Source organism: Spermophilus citellus, assembly GCF_964194105.1.
Source record: "Spermophilus citellus genome assembly, chromosome: 3".
Classification (NCBI taxonomy): Eukaryota; Metazoa; Chordata; class Mammalia; order Rodentia; family Sciuridae; genus Spermophilus; species Spermophilus citellus.
In genome coordinates, this window is record NC_138184.1 from 248424 (window position 1) to 271059 (window position 22636).

The 22636-nt window shown below is 60.7% G+C and overlaps 1 protein-coding gene across 2 annotated transcripts; it reads right to left on the bottom strand.

Moving 5' to 3' along the window:
* Positions 1 to 5342: 5342 nt before the first annotated feature.
* On the bottom strand, positions 5343 to 22626 carry SHC2 (SHC adaptor protein 2). Of its 2 annotated transcripts, XM_081285427.1 has the most exons (13): positions 21925 to 22621; positions 15451 to 15521; positions 14108 to 14168; positions 13893 to 14012; positions 11944 to 11997; positions 11769 to 11820; positions 11570 to 11696; positions 10747 to 10903; positions 10148 to 10208; positions 9066 to 9224; positions 8092 to 8402; positions 6323 to 6457; positions 5343 to 5479 (listed from the first exon to the last, which is right to left on the bottom strand). In XM_081285427.1, the coding sequence occupies exons 1-12, from the start codon at positions 22369 to 22371 to the stop codon at positions 6329 to 6331; spliced, it is 1749 nt and encodes a 582-aa protein (XP_081141553.1). In that variant the 5' UTR covers positions 22372 to 22621; the 3' UTR covers positions 5343 to 5479; positions 6323 to 6328. The 2 variants fall into 2 exon arrangements, with proteins under 2 accessions (XP_081141553.1, XP_081141552.1); XM_081285426.1 differs by having other exon boundaries at positions 11570 to 11820; positions 11944 to 12063; positions 21925 to 22626.
* Between the last annotated feature and the right edge of the window lie 10 nt (positions 22627 to 22636).

The following is a 22636-nucleotide window of genomic DNA, read 5'->3' on the forward strand; positions in this document are numbered from 1 at the left end:
CACCGCGCCGTATTCCTCCGAGTGCGGCCGCCGCGCGGGGCGGAGCCTCCCGGTACTGGGGGGGGGGGCTGCGAGCGGCGGAGCGTCGGGATCCGACCCTGCCACCGGCCGAGGGCCTCTTCCGACCCCCCTCCCCCCCGGGGCCAGCGTCGGACCAGGCCTCCCGGCAGCCGGGGGTCCTCCTGCTCTCCCTCCAGAAGTAGGGTCGATCCCCCGAGGATGTGGGGGAAAAGTGCACGCAGACGTGGCTGGTGGGACTGCGAATTGGAGGAACCGTTCTGGAAAGCAGGATGGAGATTCCTCAGAAAATTTGGGATGTTTGCCACGGAACTACCATTTGACCCAGCTATCCCACTCCTCGGTTTATGCCCCCAGGGCTTAAAATTGGTGGACTGTAGTGAGACAGCTACATCAATGTTCATAGCAGCTCAATTCACCATAGCTGAGCTAGGGAACCAACCTAGGTGCCCTTCAATAGACGAATGCATAAAGAAAATGGGGTACCTAGACACAATGGAATATTACTCAGCCATAAAGAATGAAATTATGGCATTTGCAGGTAAATGGTTGGAAGAGGAGGCTACCAGGCTAAGTGAAATAGGCCAATCCCAAGAAACCAAAGGCCGAATGTTTCTCTGATATGTAGCTGCTGACTCACAATGGGGTGGGGTGGAGGTTTACCAGATGGGGCCGGGGAGAATGGGGAGAAAGGAGGGGGTATGGGAATGGGATAGACAGTGGAATGAACTGGCCCTCACTTTCCTATGGTCTTTTATGAATATACCACAGGTGAAACTCCACATCCTGTACAACCACAAAAATGGGAAGTTACACTCCATGTGCATAGAATATGATATTCTACCATCCTGTACGCCTAAAAAGAACAAAGGCATAAATAAACCAAAAGAAGCCTGATGGTCACTGCCCTGTGGCATCTCTGCACGGCCTCCAAGGGCCCAAGGACTGCACCTGCTCTTCAGGTCAGGGTGGCTGAGGCCCTGCTTGCTGGGTCAGTGGCCTGGGTGCTGGGAGATCCTGAGGGAGGTGAGGCCCCCAGCCCTGTGCCCCAGAGGGGGGGTGCCACGCGTGCAGGTGGTGGCTCCCTGGCAACAGGGCGCCGGGCCACGATGGAGGGGCCACGCCACTGGCAGGTGCACAAGGGAGGGTCAGCTGGGGCTGAGGCCAGGCCAGGGCAGCGCCGAGACCACCAGGGCCTTGCTGCCGGCTGCCCCAGTGGCCTGCCAGCCAGCCCACTCCACCTCCGTCCTCACCTGGCCCCCAGCCTCAGGGTCCTGGCCTGGACCCAGGCACCACTTCCCCGTTCAGTCTCCCTGTGAGGCAGCCAGATGGCGGGTGGCCAGGACCCACTGGAGCGGCAGACACGGCGCCTCCTTAGATCAGAGATTCCCCAGGAGCCTGCCGCTCCAGGAATGGACGGAGGCCTCCTGAGCAGCCTCTGTCCATCCCTGGACCAGGCGTCACGAGAGGCCTGGGGTCCAGATGGGGAGCGAGGCTGTCCTAGCTCTGCTCACCCAGACATGGCCACGGCCTCCCCTGTGCCACCCCCCGAGGACCCCCCACTGTCTGGTGGGGAGCCGTACACCAGAGGGGTGCCACTCCCCCACCTCCAGGGAGCCTGATATTCCCCCACCCCCGACTGAGGCTGTGGCCGGGCAGAGGCCCCCTGCCTGCTGGGCCCCAGTCCCTGGGAGGAAGGGTGGTGGAGGTCTTGTCCTTGCCACGACCCCAGGCCCCACCTGGCACAGTGGAGCCTTTGGTCACTGTTTTCCAGACACAGGGATAGGTTTGAGGCCCAGCAGGACCCTCGACCCACGCCCCATACTGCAGGAGATGCCTCACGGCCTGAGGAGCCTCCAGGCCCCTGGCGCGGCACAGATGGGGTGGCCAAGTCAGGAGGGCCAGGCTGGTCTTGTGGTGACACAGCAGGTCTGAGTCCCGGGGGCTCACCCTCCACCACTGCCCAGGCAAGGGAAGGGATGGTCCAGAAGGACACCAAGCTCCTTCTAGCTGAGCAACTCTGGAAAATCACCTGGAACTGCTCAGCTAGGGCTCCGCCCCGTGCCCACACTCCCCACAGCATGACTCTGGGCCAGCGTCAGACCCTGAATCTCACCTCAGCCCCCAGGCCAAGCACAAGACGCCCAGGCTGAGTGTCGGTCTGGCAGACGCTGCTGTCGGGAACAGCCTCCCCGCCAGGGAGGTACTGGCCCAGGCCTGGCAGGCCCACCCAGCCCATCAACCTCGCTCAGCCCCAGCCCTGCTCCCTCTCCTGGCTTCTGCCACACTCGGGGGCTTGGAGACTGAGCCAGAGACCCCACACCTGCCCTGTGGCCCTTCCAGCCGGCTCACTCTGCCCATCAGTCAGCAGATGAAGACTCGGCCGGCCCGGGAGGCGCCCTGCCTCCCTCTGCACAACCTGGGGCTGACGGAGTGTGGAGACCGCAGGGCGCCCCAAGCCATCTCCTGGGGTTCAGAGCCTGGCTGGAGAGAGAGGGCGCACCCTCCACAGGCTGAGTGGCCTGGAATCCTGCCCCGAGGTGGGGGCCGGAGGAGGAGCCTTAAGGCCTGAACCCAAGGCTTCCCGGGCAGCCCCAGCACAGGCCCAGAGGAAGGGCAGCCCACAGCCAGTCCAGAGAGGCCATGGCACCCCTGCGGCTCCATCATGCGACACCACTGACTGCCCCGTTGGTGGTGGGGAGGACCCCCGGTGCAGGCTTCGGGGCGGCCCCTGCCCTGAGCCCCTGCTCACCTCTGGGCGGCCCCAGGGGCACTCCCACCCACAGCAAGCCCTCCTGTCCCCTGGGGCTGGACCAACAGGCAGTCCAGGGAAGGACAGCAGCTCGTCCAGGCTGCTCAGAGCCAGACTTGACCCCAGGACTCTCCTTTCCTCTATGTCCCCCACCCCAAATCTCCCTGAGGCCCAGGCCAGGGCAAGGAGTGTCTGTCGACTGGGTAGTCGAAGGTAGAAAGGGGCCGGGTGGGAGAGCCGCTAGGGCCAGCGTCTGGGCATGGAGCCCCTCACCCACATGGCCCCTGGGGCACCCAAGCCCAGCAAGCAGGAGGGCGTGTGGGGGCGGGGCCTGCTCTGCCACCCAGCTGTGTGGCCTCCAGTGCTTCCTCCTGTTCTCAGCTGCAGAGTAGGGAGGACCCGGGCCTCCCTGCAGGAGGACTCATGAGGATGGAGTGGGGGTGAGGCCTGCGCCTTGGAGGAACCAGGGCTGTGGGTAAGCAACAGAGCACATGAGCTCTCGTCCACAAGTGCCCTGTTGTGACACTGCCCAACACTCCGGGCAGATCTCCGCCCCAATTCCTTCCCTGTCAACTCCAAACCTCCCACCCAAGGATCTCTCAGCACCCCAGGCCTAAAAGACCCAGCAGCTCCCCCTGGCACCAAGCCTCACTTCAGGCTGTGTCCTCTACCCTGCACCCTCTGATCTTACCTGCAGCTACACTAGTCAGCCTTGTTTCCTAAACATGTCAGAGTCCACACACCACAGGGCCTTTGCACCTGCTGCCAGTGCTGCACAGAACTCCACCCCTGTTCTTGAGTCTCTCCCATTTATCTTCCAATTATAGTCCCTGTGTCATTCCCACAAAGAAGCACTCCAGATTGCTTCAGTTCTCTGAATTCCAGGACTTTCTCCTTTTCACAGTTGTCACTATAGATTTAATGATCAATGTCACTTAAATTAAACCACGAGGGCAGGTCTGTCTTGGGCACTTTTGCATCCCTGTTGTCCACCAGAAGTACTGGCAGATAAGAGGTGCTCAATGAAGACATGTTAAAGGAAGTTGGGTGGATGGTTGGGTGGGTAGATGAATGGATGGACAAATGGTGGATGGATAGAAGGATAATGGATGGATGGATGGTGGGTGGATGGAGTGTGGAAGGATTAATGGTGGATGGATGGAAGGAATCAGTGGAATGGATGGATGGAGGGTGGAAGTATTAATGATAGATGGATGGATGGATGGATAGATGGAATGGATGGATCGAGGGTGGAAAGATTGATGATGGATGGTGGATAGTTGGAGGGTGGAAGGATGGATGGATGGATGGTGAATGGATAGAGGATGGAAGGATTGATGGTAGATGTATGGATGGAAGGTGAATGGATGGATGGTGGATGGATGGAAAGTGGAAAGATGGATTGATGGATGGTGGAGGATGGTAGATAAATGGGTGGATGGAGAATAGATGGATTGATGGATAATGGATAGATGATGGATAGATGAATGGATGGTGGATGGATGGATGATAGATGGATGATGAATGGATGATGGATAGAGTGGATGGTGGATTGATCAATGATGGATGAATGGTGGATGGATGGATGTGGAGGATGATCAATGGATTTATCAGTGGTGGATGGATGAATGGTGGATGGTTGAATGGTGGATGGATGGATGGATGGATGGATGGTGGCTGGATGGTTGGATGGTGGATAGATGGATGTATGGGTTAATGATGGAGGGCTGGAATGGTGAGGGAACTGGTGGCTCTGGGTCTCCAGGTCTCTGACCCCCGCCTGCCAGAGGTGGGGTCCTGACGACATCTGCAGCTCTGGGGAGATTTGCAAGGCGTCTCCACAGAGACCAGGAACGCGAGTCCACAGGGATGAATTCACTTTATCTTGGAGTGGAAACAGAGGTGTTGGGGGCCAGCCCACAGGTAGGGTGTAGCTCCCAGCCAGGTCCCTGGCCCACTGTCTGCGCCCCAACAGCCCCAAGGCCAACCTGGGTCCCTGGGCCTCCACTTGGATGCCCACCAGGGAGCCCTGGCCTGGCCTCTTGAACCCACCAGAACCCCTCCATGTGGAGGTGGGCCCACAGTAGAGGCCGTGGCCATTCCCAGGGTGAGTGACAGATTCAAGTGTCCGGTCCAGGTCCACGGCTGGGAGGGGAAGGCAGGGCAGCTGCTGGGCACGTCTTGGTGGGCAGTCACATCCCTCCTCCTGTACCCATGGGCAGGGGGCTTCCCAGGTGCCACTGTGACCACCATGGCTCCAGGCTGCCCCACCCAGTGTCAGGGAGTGGCCTGGCCTGAGATCCCCGAGCACCTTATTCCCCCCCAGACAGTCAACGTGCACGCAGCTCCTCAGCTGGAAAGGCAGCCAGGACAGGAGTCCAGTCCACACCAGGGCCAGGAACTCGTGCTCCAGGGACACACGCCAAGTCCAGCCGGAAGGAGACGGCTGCCTACCGTGGGGCAGAGGCTGGGCTCTGACAGAGGCTGCGTTTTGGTACGTTTCCTTTAAAGGCAAGAAAGGGTCTGTCTTTGGGTTACAGCTCTCGCTGCAGGAGCCTCGCGGCAGGTGGGGCTCAGGCAGGGGGCATTCCAGAGGCTCAGGCGGAGCAAGGAGCAGCAGTGAGGAGGTGTTCTGGCCTGAGAGGCCCGAGGGACGGCTGAGCACCACAAGGCCACGACAGGGCACCTGGGCAGCAGCAGAGCCATGGCCTGCAGGCAAGAAGGGAAGGTGAGTGAGCCACCCAGGACCAGGGCGGCCTCGACTCTGCCTCCTCTGAACCAGAGGGCCTCAGTAATGGCCATTCTAGGGACCTCTGGGGCAGAGCAGCTTGAGAGAGACGGGGATCTGAGAGGGACCTGGAGAGGTACGGAGAGATGGCAGGAGAGGCGGGTCCCTGAGACCTCAGGCTCTGACAGGGCTGGGACTCCCTCACGCTCCTGCTGTGTGGCCCAGGGGAATGCCTTCACCTTTCTGAGCCTGTCTCAGAATGTCAGCCTGTGAGAGGGAGGGCAGCCACCACTGCTGCAGTACTGCTGCCCAGTCCCACACCCAGGGGAAGGGACGTGGAAGCTCTGCACACGCAGAACACACGGACGGGCCACCCCGAGTTCTGGCCTGGTGGGCGCAGGGAGGGGCCGCCTGAGTTGGGGAGGCTGATACAGGAAAGGGGACAAGAAGGAGACCGTTGTCATGGGGACAGGAGAGCAGCTTGACCTGGCCAGCAGCTTGGCCAGGAAAATTCCACAGTCCCCTGCTGTCCCCTCCTGCCCCAGTTGGGCGCCCAGATCCCTAAAACCAGCCTCTCCTTCGCCTGCCTCGGCCCAGCCCCCACCTCACCCCAGAGCCCTTCTCCTGCCAGAGACCCTGGGGGCTCCAGCCCCCGCCCTGTCCCACATCAGACTCCACTGCAGGTCCCAAGGCCACCAACCCACAGCTCCTGAGCCCCGCCTGGTGCTGAGCCCCTCCCCTGGCTGCTCCCACCCCGTCCCAGCTGTCCTCCAGGGCAGCCAGGAGGGAGGCCAGGCCCAGAGGGGCAGGGGCGGGGTGCGCACCCTGGCTCAGGGCTCCCGCGGGACCACCCCACGCAGGTGCAGCTCGCTCTCGGCGGCCACGATGGGTTGCCCGTTCTGCAGGTGGTAGGCAATGAGGTGGCTGATGCTCTCGAACAGCACGTCCTTTGTCCGCACCTGCAGGACCAGAGACCTGGCATCAGTGCTCAGGGGCTGGTCCAAGAGGCCAGCCCCTGCCCTGTCCAGGCCTGCTGACTGGCATGTCCCCCTCGGGGCCCATCTGCAGCACAGTCAGAGCCACTGGGTCAGAGGACTCCAGGTTGGGCCACAGAACAAGCCTCAGAGCTCAGAACCCCAGCAGGAACTGGGCCGCACTTCCCACAGGGTGCGGAGGGGCGGCCTCTCAGAGGTCCTGACAGGTCCCAGCCTGGAACCTGAGAGCGTCTGGACTCCCCAGGGGGGCCCTGGATCCAGTTACTGGTGTCCTTATAAGAAGAAAACTTAGGACCAGGGACATCCAGGAAGACGGACAGCACTCGGAGGTGGAGGCCGTGGGCATGGGAGATGGATCTACAAGCCAAGGGCAGGAGGCCTGCGGGCAGCCGGCACCCACCAGGAGGTGGGAGGGGCCTGGCCCAGATGTCCCCTCCCAGGACTCAGCCCTGCCCGCACCTCAGGTTTGCACTTCAGCCTCCAGAAGGTGGGAGAACAAAGGTCTGTGGCTTTAAGCCGTATGGTTGAGAGCCACTTGCTGAAATAGCCCAAGAAAGTGATACACCCCTGAAATCTTAAAGACTCGAAAGTCAGAGTCGCCAGGTGCAAACACCTGCACTAAAGGAGGGGACATGGGACGGATGCCCGGGAAGAGCCTGGCCAGCGCTCAGCGGCTGAGCCACGCCGGCCAGGGCACAGCGTCTCCACCTGCAGAGCACCTGAACTAATGCAGGAGTCCATTAAAGGAAATGGAACAGGCCTGGACAGAGCTGGCCCATCCCACACCAGGCCGGAAGGGAGGCCTGAGAGTGGGTCGAGGAGGGCAGGCGCCTGAGTACCTGACTGGCAGAAAAGCGTGTGGCACTTCTGAGGTGGCTTCCACCCCAGGGGACCCTGCTGATGAGGCCAGAGGCCTGTGGACGCTGGAAAGTGCCTGACACTAGAGCTCCCCATAAACTAGAAAATGCTTTTAAACTGTAAAGCGCTTCAGAAACTGGAGGTGACAAGATCTCACTTGCTTAAAGCAACTGTAAAATGCACCAAGAGGATAGAGAGAAAACTCCCTGATAAACGATGCAGATCAAAGACACAACTGATGACCTAAAAATCCAGATTCCAGCTGGACACGGTGCTGCACACCTGTTCTCCCAGCAGTTTGGGAGGCTGAGGCAGGAGGCTCAAAAGTTCAAAGCCAGCCTCAGCCTCAGCGAAGCCCTAAGCAACTCAGTGAGACCCTGTCTCTAAGTAAAATACAACATGGGGCTGGGATGCGGCTCAGTGGTCGAGGGCCCCCGAGTTCAATCCCCGGTAACCCCCCCAAAAAAAACCTCCAGATCCCAGAGTTGTGGATGGGATGGGGAGTGTCTGCAGCTGGCCAGACCTCACCCCACCAGCCCCAACAGCAGGACCTCAGGGGCGGGGCACAGGTGCCTCCCAGGAAGGATGAAGAGGGCCCTCTGTAGGCCCTGGCGGGCCTGGCACCGGCAGCACTTGTGTCCACCCCAAGCCCTCTCTCAATTGGAAGCAGCTGTGGGTCCTGCAAAGCAGCCTCCGACACCCTTCTGCAGCCTGGGAGGCCACCCAGCCCCGAACCTTACCACACCTTCGGGGTCCACCAGCAGCAGGTGCTTGGGCTGCCCGGCCTGCATGCCCGTGAGGACATACTGCCCGGGGTTGGTGACACTGTCACGCACCAGGAAGTCCCCGTCCACACGGAGCAGCTTCTCTGCTGCCCGCCGACTCATGCGGCCATGGTACCAGGGCTCCTGCCGCAGCTGTTCCTCTGTGGGGGCAACTGGGGCCCGCCGGGTGGGGGGGCTGGGCCACTGGTCCTCCGGGGGAGGCAGGGGTGCCGCCCCACCCACCACCACCGAACACTCGTGCAGCTTCAGGGCGTCCTCGAAGGGCCCTGTGGGCAGGACAGGAGCACGTGGGCGCCTCCTCCGGGTCAGGAGTGTGCGGCCCCAGGGCGCCTTGGAGTGGGCAGTCTCAGGGAGAGCCCGACTGGCCTCCCTGCCCAGGGAAGGACAGCCCAGAACCCGGGACCCAGGGGCACTGAAGAGGCACCACCACTCAGCATCACGGCAGTCGTAACAAGAAACAGAGGGCAGAAAAGATGGGCTTGGAAACAAAAGCCTGCCGGCTTCCCGCAGGCCCTGGGGGCTGGCCCCCACAGTGCCCAGGAGGAGGGGGCTGCCGGGGACAGGAGAGGCGAGACACTCCAGGCCTCTTTCTCAGGCTGAGCCTCCTCCGCAGGCTGCACACCCCACAGGGAGCAGGACAGGCTCCACTGCCACACTGTCCTGTCCAGCGGAGTCCCCTGGTGGGACTCAGGATCCCGCGGAGCAGCGGTGCCTCTCCCTGTGGACTGCAGTCGCCCTGGGCAGGGGTGGTCCTCACCGAGTTGCAGGCAGCTCTGGTAGTAGGGTCCAGAGGCAGGAGCAGGGCTCCCCAGAGGGCGAGGCCCTTCCCCATGGAAGGCCCCAGAGCAGCCCGCAACAGACCCCACAGACAGGCCCTGTGCAGGTCGGCCTGCCCCACCCGTGGGCGCGCAGCCTGTGGGGCCACATACGCATATCAAACAGGTCCTTCTTAGGGCTGTCCTGGGGGGGCAGGGGCGCAGGGTCCGCGGGTTCTGCAGCGTCCAGGCCCTGGGTGTTGACGTACAGATGGTCCTCGTAGTCCTGTGGCCCCCGGGCGTCGGCCTGCACATAGCCGTCCCCCGGCTGGGCTGGGTAGGTGGGGAGGGGCCGGGGTCAGTGGGAGTGAAGGCAGCAGCAGGACCCGCCCATTCCTCACGGCACACGGAGTGCCTGTGGCCCGCGCCCAGGATGGTCTAGAACCCCAGGGGTGACAGTGTCCTCCGGACTGTGCGACCTCACAGAAGGACCCTGCTCCACGCACAGCGTTCTCACAGCTCCAGGGCCCCGCTGGCTCAGGCAGGCCCAGACCCTCTCACTGGCCCTGCAGGCCCTCTCCTGCCCCCTCTGGTGGCCAGCGGGTGCCAGGCTGTTCGACCTCGGCCAGGGGTGGCCGCTCGCTGGTGACCCTGACTTTCACTTCTCCTGGCTCAGGGGGTCCTCGTGTCTGGTTTGGTGTTTTTCTCAGGGCTGACTCCTGGGCAGGGCGTCGTGAAGTGGCAGCACATCTCATTACGTCACTGCTCTGGGGACCCCTGGGTTCCCATCCCGGCGCCCTCCTGCCCTGGGCACAGACGAGGTAACGGCCCCTCTGCAGCTCCCTCTCTCCCACTGGGAGGGGGCGCTTCCTCATTCAGAGGAGGGAGCTGAATGCCAGACCAGGGGCCTGTGTGACAGTGGTGAGGAGAGGTCAGTCTGCGCGGCACAGGAGGCCGCTCACGCCCCAGGCGGGGGCCCCCTGCCACCAAGGACTCGGAGCACAAGTGGCTCCAGCATGCCTGAAAAGTTCCGGAACCTCGAGAAGACCCTGGCCACGAACAGAGGCTGCAACTGGGGAGGGGGCTCCCCCCGCCCAGGCATTTTGGCACTTTGAACCAGAGTCGGCCCAAGTCCCCGGAGACCCCTCCACAGGAGGGAGAGAGGCACATCTCAGCAGACACCACACAGCCTCCGTGTGCCCGGGGTGACCCGCAGAGGGGGGACATGTCCCGGTGGGAGGCAGCACAGGTCCTACCTGAACCCGAGGGACCCAGGTCCCACTGCAGGCCGCAGGCATCTCTCCAGGCAGAGGAGCCCTGAAGAAGACAGGCAGGATGCCAGCCCTCGCCCCAGCAGCCCCCGTCTCCCGCCCAGCCCGGACGCCGGGCCTCAGCTCTGGGGGCTCCCTGGCCTCGGGCTTCTGGGTGTCACCACCTCCGTGGCTGCCTGGGCTGCCTTCTGGGCCCTGCAGAAGGCCGCCCCCCTCCTGCTGCCGCGCCCCCGCTCAACTGCCCGGACCCTCTGCTCTGCGCTCCTGGGCGGCTCCTCATCCCCCAGCCCAGCCCCTGCTGCTTCCTGGGGACAGGCCAGGCCCTCTGAGTGACTGGCTCTGAGGTCCTGCTCTTGGTAGTGACTGGGTCATTCCTGTCACTGCCTGTCCACCCAGAGGGGCTCCTGCCTACCCCACGGCCAAGGCCAGAGGAGGTCCGAAGCAGGCCACAGGCCAAGGTCTTTGTGGACCATGAAGGACAAGAGGGGGAGTGAAGGTGAGCACAGAGTTCCCAGGACTCGGGCCCCAGGAGAGGCAGGGGTCAGGCCCAGGGGTCTGTCCCCCACCCCAGAACCCAGGCTGACCTGGCTGAAGGCCCTGAGGGTGCAGGGATGGGTGTCTGGGAGCCTGGAGTCCACCAGACCACCCGGGGGTGGCTCCTTCCCCGGGATGCTGTTGTAGTAATCATGTCCCTCGGCCTCCTCCTCGTCCCCCAAGGCCGACTCCTCCAGCCCAGTCAGCCTGGGGGCAGAGCAACCACTGAGCTTGAGGGTAGAAAGGACCGTGGGACCTGGCCCACCAGGACCTGCTGTGAAGCACTCCACCGTCCCCCTGGGATGCGGAGGCGGCACCTTCCCAGAGCCAGCCGCTCCTCACCCACCTGGGCCACCAGGCAGCAGAGGGTGACATGTCTGGTGGTACCTGGACACAGGATGGGGTGGGGTCCCTCAGACTGCAGACGCCTTTGGGCCCCGATGGCCTGGGGGGACTCGTCCACTGCAGCAGCGTCCTGGGGGCTCACTCGGCCCCTGCCACTCACTTGCCTGTACATGACTGGGCTCCCAACACGAGGTGTGTGTCCCCTGGCTCCCTGGCCGCCGGCCAGCCCGCTGTCCCACAGCGGGTTCTCACACCTCCAGGTCGTGAACAACCCCGGGGGGGGCACTGTGCTGCTGGTGAAGGTGTGGCAGGAAGAGCTGTGGGCACCTCCAGCGCCTCCTCCTGCATGCTGTGGCCGGCAGGGCCACAGTAGCCTCAGCCTCGGCTGGACAGATGCTCTGGGGACCTGCTACTTAAACTTGGCCCCCCGCCCAGGGAGGGAGAAGACACGAGTTCCTCCCGTGGGGACCTTCCCAGGGCCGAGGGCAGGAGGGCAGAGTGGGGCCCAGTGTGTGGGGGTGGCCTCACCTCTCAGGGGGCACCGCTGCCATCGGGGGGCCATGCAGGTACTGCTTGAAGCGCAGCTCAAAGGCCTGGCCCACGGTGCCGATCACGCTCTGCGCCAGACCCTCACAGCACTCCAGGATGTGGCAGGCTGGGGACCGCAGTGACCTTGTGACCTGGCTCCCCACCAGGCCCCCCGGGCCAGCCTCCCACTGTGCCTCACCTCTCTGGTTGACGGGGTCCTTGGCGACATAGGCCACGTAGTCCAGCATGTCCTGGGGAGAGGCGGAGGGTCAGCTGGACCTGCCTGGCCAGACCACTGGGCACAGGCCCCCCAGGCAGGTCTGAGGAAAAGCCACCGGATCTGCAGGGCGCTCGCCCTTCCTGCTGGGCCTTACCGTGTCGCCGCCTGAGGCGAAGGAGATGGACTGCATGTGGTGGGTGGCCACGACCTGGGGGAGGAAGGTCACCAGCTGCTGCCAGGCAGGACCCGCCACCCGGCCCTGTGCGGGGCAGAGCTGTGGGGGGCGAGAAGGCAGGGGCAGGGGTGCAGGTTCCCCGACCTGGCACCCACCACGGCTGGACCCGGTCACCAAGACCACCAAGTCCCACCAGGACATTTGGCCCTGGAGGATGGGGCCCGGGCTGAGGGAGGGTGTGGTCAGGTCTGGTCACCAGGCTGCCTGCACTGGTGGACACCTCACACTGCACCTCCAACACACAGCCACAGAGACACGGTGACACACAGCCATGGAGACGCACCCCAGCAGCCCCTCCCACGCACTGTCCACCTCGTTTGCTTATTTGCATTCATTTGCATGGACCTGCCTCATCTGCCACCTGTCACTCAAGCCCCTTCAGAACCCAGTTACGGTCAGGCAGGCCGTGTCCTCCCACCAAAAGTCCATTCCTCAGCCTCAGGGAGTCCCCTGCCTTCCAGGGGACCCCAGCCATGCTGCTCTCTCTGGGAGCCTAAGAACCCTCGGCAGGACCACAGGCCAGCGCCTCCCAAGGGCAGACGGTCAGGCCTCGGGCAGCCCCGTCTGGAGCTCGACCTCACATCCACCCGAGGGCCTCCAGCACGTGGTAGAGGCCTCACAGCCCAGTCCACCCCAGGCTCTGGCCCTCTGGCCCCACTCCTCATGGGCCTCACCACCCTCTCCAGAGCAGTCCCCTGGGGCCCTGCCCCTGGACCTCTCTTGGGCACCATCCCTCCCTCTTCACTCAGGGCCTGCTCAGCACCTGGCCGGCAAGAGTGCTCGGAGACTCCCTCCCGGGTCCCCACGGCCTCACTGTCAGCAGAGCTACTCCCGGCCCTCGGCACCGGGAGCCCAGCCTCCAGGTGCACAGGCTCTAGACCCCTCCCAGGCCCCCACACTCCCGGCTTGCCGGCTAGGTCCTGGCGCCAGCTGAGCTGCTGCCACAGGCCCCAAGGCCCCGAATCCCTCCGCCACCGAGCCCTGTAGCACTCTCCCAGCCTCACAGAGCCAGACCTGCTCTGGCTGCAGAGCCCCTCTCGCTGGGGGCAGAGCACCCTCCCAACCGAACCCCTGGAGTCGGCTGCACTTGCTCCCAGGCTGGGCTCCCACCCCAACCCGGCTCTGCCTGCCCTCTTGTGCCCCAGCCCCTGCCTCCACGGAGGCCTGAGCCAGCCTCCAAGCTGAATCTCCCTGCCTGAGGCTCCCTCGAGGTCGTCCTAAATGCCACCCAGCCTGACGTCCAGCCCAGACTCCTTTGACTCTCAGACCAGAAAGAGTAAGCAGCAAGGGTCCACAGCACCTGAGACCCAGACCTGTTCCAGGCCAGGGAGGGCCTCCCACAGTTGTCTCCTGAGCACCCCCAGCCCTCATCGCCAGTCCCTGGGCAGGGGCTGTCTGGCCCCTCAGGTTGGTCACCCGTGTGGCCCCTTTCCCCCTGGGGCCCATCCCTGGCCGGGCTGGCCGGCAGCCTCGCAGACCTGGCACCTGGGTGGCCCTGGCCCCGAGCCCCTCACTGCCTCCCAGGGCCTCCCTGCTCCTGTGGGGCCAGTGCTCTCAGGGTTCCTGATTGACCCTCATCTGTGTCTGCTTCCACCTGAGGCCAGAAGCCAGGCTCTCCCCGGCACTGCCTGCCTCCTCCCAGCTCTGACCACTGCGGATGCTCCACCCTGGGCCCCGGGAGCAGGCTGTGGTGCCCTGGGCTCCCGACTCCAGTGGCCCAGGGACACGTCCATGGCAACGTCAGGTGATGCACCAGCCCCACACCTCCCACCCCACCTTAGTGTGCATCAGTGCTCCTGGACCCTCTGAGGGCCCTGGAGACCCCAGGAGGGGCCCAGGGCCTGAGGGCTGGGATGGGTGGCACCCACCTGGCGGGTGGCCGGCACCGAGAGGTTGAGGCCTTCGATGGAGATGTTCACAGAAATGCTCATGCCAGCAAAGCGCAGGTTGCTCTTGCCCAGGATGGAGGCCAGCGCCTTATTGGGGGCCTGGGTGGGCAGAGCGAGCATGGGCTTATGTGGCAGGGCCCAGCCCAGGGGCCACGGCCTCCCCCCAGCCCAGCCTCCCTCTCCACCTCACCCACCTTCTTCTTCCAGGAGCCCCGGATTCCGGGCACAGCCTCGTGGAGTCGGTTGATGGCTTCCCTGTGAGCGAGGAGGAGGAGAGCAGAGAGAGGAAGGGCACTCAGAGCGTCAGAGGGGAAGGAGCCAGGAGAGAGCACCAGGGCTGAGATGGGGGGGGGGGTCCCAGGACGGGGGAGGGGCACCAGGAGGAAGACTGCGCTGGCCACCTCCAGGCCACCCCCAGCCACCAGCCGGCCCCTCAGCTCCAGCCCATCACACTCCCTTCTCCAGTGACAAGTGTAGCCCTGGGAGGGGGACAGACTCAGGGGACAGACAAGCAGGCAGGGTCCCCTGCCTGAGGCCCCTGGGGGCATGAAGAGACCCCCACAGTGTAGGAGTCACTGGTCCCCAGGAGGCCGGGACCTGCGCAGGATCCTGAGGGTCACAGGGGACACGGGTTCTGGAGGACCTCAGCATCAGGCAGAGACCTGGCCCCACACAGGGCGGGGACACAGGGTGGGGCCACTGCTGAGGAAGCAGTCACTGTCACCAGACACCCGAGCATTCCCACTCTAGGCCTCCCCAGAGAGACAGAGGCGCCCACCAAGGCTTGTGAGCACCCCCGAGCACGGCAAAGAGGCGGGCAGCCCAGGCGTCCACAGGAGGACAGAGGGACACACGGCACAGTCCCTCCCCCTGGAGCATCCCTTGGTCACCAGCAGGAGCCAGGTGACACCGCTGCAGGACCTGAGGACCTGGCGCTCAGTGAGAGCTAGACACACAAGGACACAGTGTGTGGCCCAGTGACGGGGGGGTCCAGGACGGGGAGTCCTGTGGGTGCAGGGCTGGGAGGGGATGGGGGACTGCTGGTAGGGATGGGCTTCCTTCTGGGGTGACAGAGGCCCGTCACACACCGTGTGGAGACACCAAGAAGCACAGACTTGTGCACCCTGAACAGGTGGCGGTGCGGTACGTGGACTGTACCAAGAGCACATTTTAAGTTCGCGGTCAGGGAATAAGTCGATTTCCACAGGAAGAAGCTGGTGCCACACGCAGGCCCTGTTGTGCCCAACCTGAATGGCCCTTCTGGACAGCTCCGAGCCCGGTGAGATGGACCTGCCTTCCCTATGCTGGGCCCAGGATGGCCCGGGCCCCTCCTGGGCAGGCCTCAGGGAGCAGCCAGTGCCTGGAGTCCACTGCGAGGGGCCCTCCCCAGCCCCTCCCACAGTCGCAGAACACACAGGGCAGGCTGGCTGTGCCACCCAACCAAGGAAAACGGGGTCTGCCGAGCAAGAGCCACCAAGGAGCCACAACCGGCCCCACCACCTGGCCCTGCACGCCCGTCCCCACCACCAAGACTCACCTGGTCACCTGGGTGCGTGTGCTGAAGTCCAGGGAGCGCATGGAGCGGAGCACCTCGATGCAGCCCATGTACTGGGGAGAGAGAGGAGCAGGTGTGGCCAGGTCCCTTCTCCAGCGAGCGCCACACTCCTGGTGCCCCTGGTTCCTATCAGCCCCAGCCCCTGCCTCCGGGCCTCTCCATGCCCCTGGCCCTTCCCACCTGGAGGGGAGCTCAACTCCCCACGACTCCGCTGTGCTGTGTGTCCACCCCTTACCTGTCTGCCCTGGCTCAGACCTCCCCTCTAGAAGGTGAGACGAGGACAGGGGCAGTGTGGTCCTACTTGCTGTACCCTGCACCCCGCACAGGGCCTGGGAATAGGACAGAGACTGGGGGCCAGCAAAGACCCATAAGGACTGTCACACCCTCTACAGGAAGTCTATGAGGACACCCACTGCCTTGGGAAGCTGACTCTCCCTGAAGCAGAGACTTCAACAGAGACCTGGCTGTCCAGGCCAGGAAGAGTCAGAGCAGGCTGTCCAGAGGTGCACAAGGGGGACCGGCCTTGGCGGGATAGGCAGCCTCACTGGGCACTGCATATGGTTCAGTCAATTCTATTTTGCAGGTTTTTTTTATTTGGGTTAATTTCTTTTTATTTTTGTATGATTTTCTTTTGAAATGGCCCAAAGCCCCTGGGCTCCCACGACTCCTGCTTCAGCTGGAGATACAGCTCAGTTGGTAGAGTTTTTGCCTCGCATGCACAAGGCCCTGGCTTCCATCCCTAGTACCACAAAAAATAAATAAATAAAACACACACACACGAACTTTGAGCCTGCAGCTTCATTTTCAAGACTGCCTCCCTTGTGGAGGTCCTGCCTCCACTCTCCTCAGGTGCCCTGTGAGCCTTCCCTGCCCTCCGTGTGCTCCCACTCGTGCCTGAGCCTGTCTGCCAGATGCACACTTACCGGCTGGCCTGTGTTTTGGCCAAAGCTAAACAAGTCACGGACTTGGAAGAGAAGAGTATGCAACTGTAAAAAGAAACAAGTAGCCGCCGTGTGCTTTACGAGATGATCTCCTGCGTCTCAGGCAAGGAGAGGTGCCGAGGGGTGGAAGCAGGCAAGCAGGAACGCGGGTGCGTGCACACAAGATGGTGCCTGCAAACAGTGCCTGTGGGTGATGTGGTCTGGCAGGGTCCCAGAGGCTGATGCAGATGGTGGTGAAATGGCCACAAGCCACCCCTCCTCCCTCATGCCCTCAGGCCAAGTGTGCAGTCTGTTTTCCTTCTTGACCCTGACACACACAGCCCCAGGAGCCTGAGGTCCTGGAGTAGGGGCCCTGCAACTACCCTGGCCAGCAAGCCAGACTCCACACCAGACACATGTAGCCACACAATCAGGACCAGGAAGGCCACTCAGCCCTGGCCAGCCTGCAGGACGGTAGGAAATAGCCAGTGTTCACAGTTCAGTCCCACCAGCTGTGTGCAGCTGTGTCAGCCAGCAAGGGCTTAGGGACAGGAGGACCCAGAGGACAGTGAGTCTGTAGGCCAAGGCCACCAGGGGAGCCCAGGAGTGGGGACCAGAGAAGAGAGGCTGTGGACTCACTCTAACTTGGCTGCATCGGCGTAGAGAGCTACCAAGGAGAAATGGGGTGGTGGCAAGGAGGAGAGGCCACAGGGCTGGGGGCATTATTCTAGGAAAGTTGAGGGCTTCTGGGGTGTGAACCAAGCTGCCTCACCTGTTGGATGGACAAAGGCAGATGGGTGAATAAGAGATGATGAATGGGTGGACAAATGAAAAGATGGATGGTTAGATGGGTGATGGATGGATGATGGGAAGATGGAGAAAGAATGAATGAATAGATGGAAGATAGATGGATGAGTAGATGGAGGATGGATAGATGAGTAGATGGAAGATGGATAGGTAGATGGAGGACAGATAAATGGACAGATGGAGGATGGATGGATGGGTAGATGAAAGATGGATAGATGGACAGATAAATGGAGGATGGATGGTTAGATAGATGGAGGATGAATGGATGGGTAGATGGAGGATGGATGGATGGATAGGTGGAGGATGGATGGATAGGTAGAAGATGAATGGATGGAAGATAGATGGTTGGGTAGATGGAGGATGGATGGATGGATAGATGGAGGATGGATGGATAGATAGATAGAAGATGGATGGATGGAAGATAGATGGTTGGGTAGATGGAAGATGGATGGATAAGTGGAGGATGGATGGATGGATAGATGGAGGATGGAGGATGGAGGATGGATGGATAGATGGAAGATAGATGGTTGGGTAGATGGAGGATGGATGGATGGATGGATAGGTGGAAGATGGATGGATGGATGGATGGGTAGATGGAGGATGGATGGATGGATAGGTGGAGGATGAATGGATGAATGGATAGATGGAGGATGAATGGATGGGTAGGAGGAGGACAGATGGATGGCTAGATAAAAGATGAATGAATGGGTAGATGAAGGATGGATGGATGTTATAGGTGGAGGATGAATGGATGGATGGGTAGATGGAGGATGGATGGATGTTATAGGTGGAGGATGAATGGATGGATGGATAGATGGAGGATGGATGGATGTTATAGGTGGAGGATGAATGGATGGATGGGTAGATGGAGGATGGATGGATGTTATAGGTGGAGGATGAATGGATGGATGGATAGATGGAGGATGGATGGATGTTATAGGTGGAGGATGAATGGATGGATGGGTAGATGGAGGATGGATGGATGTTATAGGTGGAGGATGAATGGATGGATGGATAGATGGAAGATGGATGGATGTTATAGGTGGAGGATGAATGGATGGATGGGTAGATGGAGGATGGATGGATGTTATAGGTAGAGGATGAATGGATGGATGGCTAGATGAAAGATGAATGAATGAATAGATAGATGGAGGACAGATGGATAAGTAGATGCAGGACAATTGGATAGATGAAGGATGGATGGATAAGGAAATGGAGGATAGATGGGCAGACAAAGGACAGATAGATGAATGGATGGGTAGATGGAGGATGGATGGATGGATGGATAGATGGAGGATGGAGGATGGATAGATAGATGGAAGATAGATGGTTGGATAGATGGAGGATGGATGGATGGATGGATAGGTGGAGGATGGATGGATGGATGGATGGATGGGTAGATGGAGGATGGATGGATGGATAGGTGGAGGATGAATGGATGAATGGATAGATGGAGGATGAATGGATGGGTAGGAGGAGGACAGATGGATGGCTAGATAAAAGATGAATGAATGGGTAGATGAAGGATGGATGGATGTTATAGGTGGAGGATGAATGGATGGATGGGTAGATGGAGGATGGATGGATGGATAGATGGAGGATGAATGGATGGATGGGTAGATGGAGGATGGATGGATGTTATAGGTGGAGGATGAATGGATGGATGGATAGATGGAGGATGGATGGATGTTATAGGTGGAGGATGAATGGATGGATGGATAGATGGAGGATGGATGGATGTTATAGGTGGAGGATGAATGGATGGATGGGTAGATAGAGGATGGATGGATGTTATAGGTGGAGGATGAATGGATGGATGGCTAGATGAAAGATGAATGAATGAATAGATAGATGGAGGACAGATGGATAGGTAGATGCAGGACAATTGGATAGATGAAGGATGGATGGATAAGGAAATGGAGGATAGATGGGCAGACAAAGGACAGATAGATGAATGGATGGGTAGATGGAGGATGGATGGATGGATGGGTAGATGGAGGATGGATGGATGTTATAGGTGGATGATGGATGGATGGGTAAATGGAGGATGGATGGATGGGTATATGGAGGATGATGGATGGGTAGATGAGGATGGATGTGTAGATGGAGAACAGATGGATGGGTGATGAATGTGTACATGGGTGATGGATGGGTAGATGGAGGATGAATGGGTGGATGGGAAAGATGGATGGACGGATGGAGGATGGATAGATGGATAGATAAAGGATGGATGGATGGGTAGATGGAGGACAATTGGATAGATGAAGGATGGATGGATAGGGAAATGGAGGATAGATGGGTAGACAAAGGACAGATGAATAGATGGAGAATGGATGGGTAGATGGAGGATGGATGGATGGGTAGATGAAGGATGGATGGATGGGTAGATGGAGGATGGATGTGTAGATGGAGGACAGATGGATGGGTGATGGATGGGTAGATAGAGGATGAATGGGTAGATAGGAAAGATGGATGGATGGATGGAAGATGGATAGATGGATAGATGAAGGATGAATGGATGGGTAGATGGAGGATGGATAGATAGAGAATGGATGGATGGGTAGATGGAGGATGGATGGATGGATAGATGGAGGACATGTGGATAGGTAGATGGAGGACATGTGGATAGGTAGATGGAGGATGGACGGATGAATGGGTAGATGGGTGATGGATGAATGGGTAGATGGAGAATGGATGGGTGATGGATGGTCTACTGACAGATTTAAGCTGCATGATGCATGATGAATGGATGGTTGGATGGGTGGATGGATGAATGAAAGATGATGGATAGATTTTTGATGGGTAGATGAATATATAGTTAGATAAGCAAACGGATGGAGGGATGAGGGATGTATATATGTATGAATGGATAGATGGATGGGGGAATGGGTAACGGATGTGTGGATGGATGGACAGATGGGCATTGATTGGTGACATACGTTGGTGGGCAGGAAGATGGGTGGATGGAGAGTTGGATGAATGGACAGTGGATGGACTAACAGATGAATGATGGGTGTGGACTATATGCCAAGCTACTGTCGGACATGTAGCAACTTGAAGGGAAGCAGGTCTCTGTCCCCAGGATGGAGTGGATAGCTCTGGATGGATGCCAGTGCTTAGTAGGTACCTCCCTCAGCAGTACATGTGTCTTGGGGTTGTTCATGCTAGTGTCTGGTGTTCTAGGACTGTAGAGGGAGGAACCCTGCTTATGCTGCTGGAGAATGGACGATGGGTAGATGGAGCTCACCATAGATTTGAGCCAATTTGGTAACTCTGTTTTCCCAACATGAGGGATGGGAGGTGGAGCCTCTTAAGAAGAAGAAAATTCCCAAGGAAGGAATGATCTTCTCTGGTAGAGAGGCTGGGCCCACACACGATGCCTGGTGCTGTAGCTGCACTTCCTGGTAGTGAGGGCCACTGAGCCAGCACATTCAAGATGGCTGTGCCACAAGAACCTGGTCTTCGGAGAACTCCCAGTAGCCACCCTACCCCTGGCCTTCAAGAAATAAGCTGTCTCTGCTGCCCAAAATGTCTCAGCCCTGCAAACCCCTCTGTTCTCCTGCACAGCACCAGCATAGGAGAACCACACTGCAGGGAGGAGGAGAGTCCTTGACTTGTGTCCAGGGCTGCATCCTTCCCTCAGTTAGCGTGGGCCTCCTGGGGGGCTCTCCTGCAGGGGTGTTTTTCAGAGCCAGGCACACACCAGTTCTCTGGTGAAGTGGTGATGGCAGCCCAGCACCTAGGGAAGCCAGAAGTTCTTACTGTGAACTCTGTCCGACGTGTCAAATGGCTCTAGGGGAAGGTCAAGCCTCAGAGACCCTCCACTTCCAGTATCACCAGAGCCTCTGTCTCATTTTCTCTAACCTCTTCCTGCCTCCAGATGAGACCCACTCACAGGTCCCTGATGGACATGAAACTTGGGGGGACACTGTGAGGCTGGGGGACTGTTCTAGAGAAAGCAAAGACATAACTACCGAACACACAAGGTTCCATGATCCTGGTGCCGGAGAAACTGCCCGGCGTCCAGCCACGTTTTGGAATGGGTGACCGGTCTATGAACGGAAGTGCGGGAGGCTATCCCAGGAGACCAGGCAGGAGATGGAGGACCATCACACACTGCAGGTTGCTTTCAGGTGGTTTATGAAAGCTACGCACACACAGGGTCAGGTGGACAGAGAAAGTAAGATGCCAGCGTCCCAGGTGGCACTGTGGGCACCCCTTCTCCAGCTTCCTCTATGTTGAGAAGGTCTTTAATATAAACCCAGATTAACAATGGGGGGGGGGGTCTCTTCAGCCACATCTGAGGTCCAGAGATCTCACAGCAGGACTCCTGGGGTCTAGACATCAGCGCTTACCAAAGAGCCCTTCCCACCCTGGCACCTCTGGCCAGGCCTCCGCAGGCCCCAACTGATGGAGCTTTCCACCGGCAGCCGGCTGGCTGGAAGCGCTGATCCCGGTCACCGCCGGGGTGCTTAATCTGCGCATGCGTGGCCCCTGCCCACCCGCCGCCTCCCCTCGTGACGCGGAGGGAACCCGGACCCCAGCGCATCCCGGATGGAGACAACCGCAGAGCGCCGGCTGGAGATGGGGGTCCGGGGTGATGGGGAGAAAGGGTGGAGAGGCCACTCCTGGCTTTGGGGGCGAGAAACCCCAGAGAGAAAATGGGGGAGAGTCCCAGAACTCGCGACTGGGGAGGACCGGACCAGGGAGTCCTTGAGTGCGCACTCACCCGAACGATGTAGGAGACCCCGGGCCCCAGGACCTTGGCGTCGGGGTGCAGCCAGCCATGCGCGGGTTTGTGGATGAAGCTTCCCTTGCGGACCCACTCGTCCGCGGCGGCTTCTGGGGGCCCGGACGCACCCCGCGCGCCCCGAGGCCCGCGCACCCCCGCAGCTCGGCAGCGGTTGAGCGCCGGCAGAGGACAAGGCGCGGCGCAGCGCGGCTCGCAGGCGCCAAGCACAGCAGCAGCCAACGCGGGGACGCCCGCTGGGCCCTCGCGCTCGGTCTGAGGGTCCGCCGCCCGCGCTGCTGCGGGGCCGCGGCCCAGGAAGCCGCCGGGCGCCACAAACTTCCACTGAGGCATGCGCGGCAGCAGCGCGCAGAAGGTGGTGGGTGCCTCGGGCTCGGGGGGCGCGGGGGGCGCGGAGGGCGCGCGCCAGCCCGGACCCTGCGTCATGGCTGCGGCCGCCGGACCGAGCCGACCCGGGCTGTGCCTGGCGCTCTCGAGGCCCTGAGCTCCCGCGTGCTCCTCCCCTCCCTGGCCTGGTGATGTCACCGGCCGGCCCAGCGCGCAGCCGCAGGGGGCTGCGCCCCTGGGACCCCAGCCCTGCGCGTCCTGGCGCCTGGCTGGGACCTGAGGGATGGAAGCCCACGGAGGCCAGAGAGGGGCGAGGTATCGAACCCTGCGCCCAGCAACAACCCCCACAACGCCCCCAGGCCCG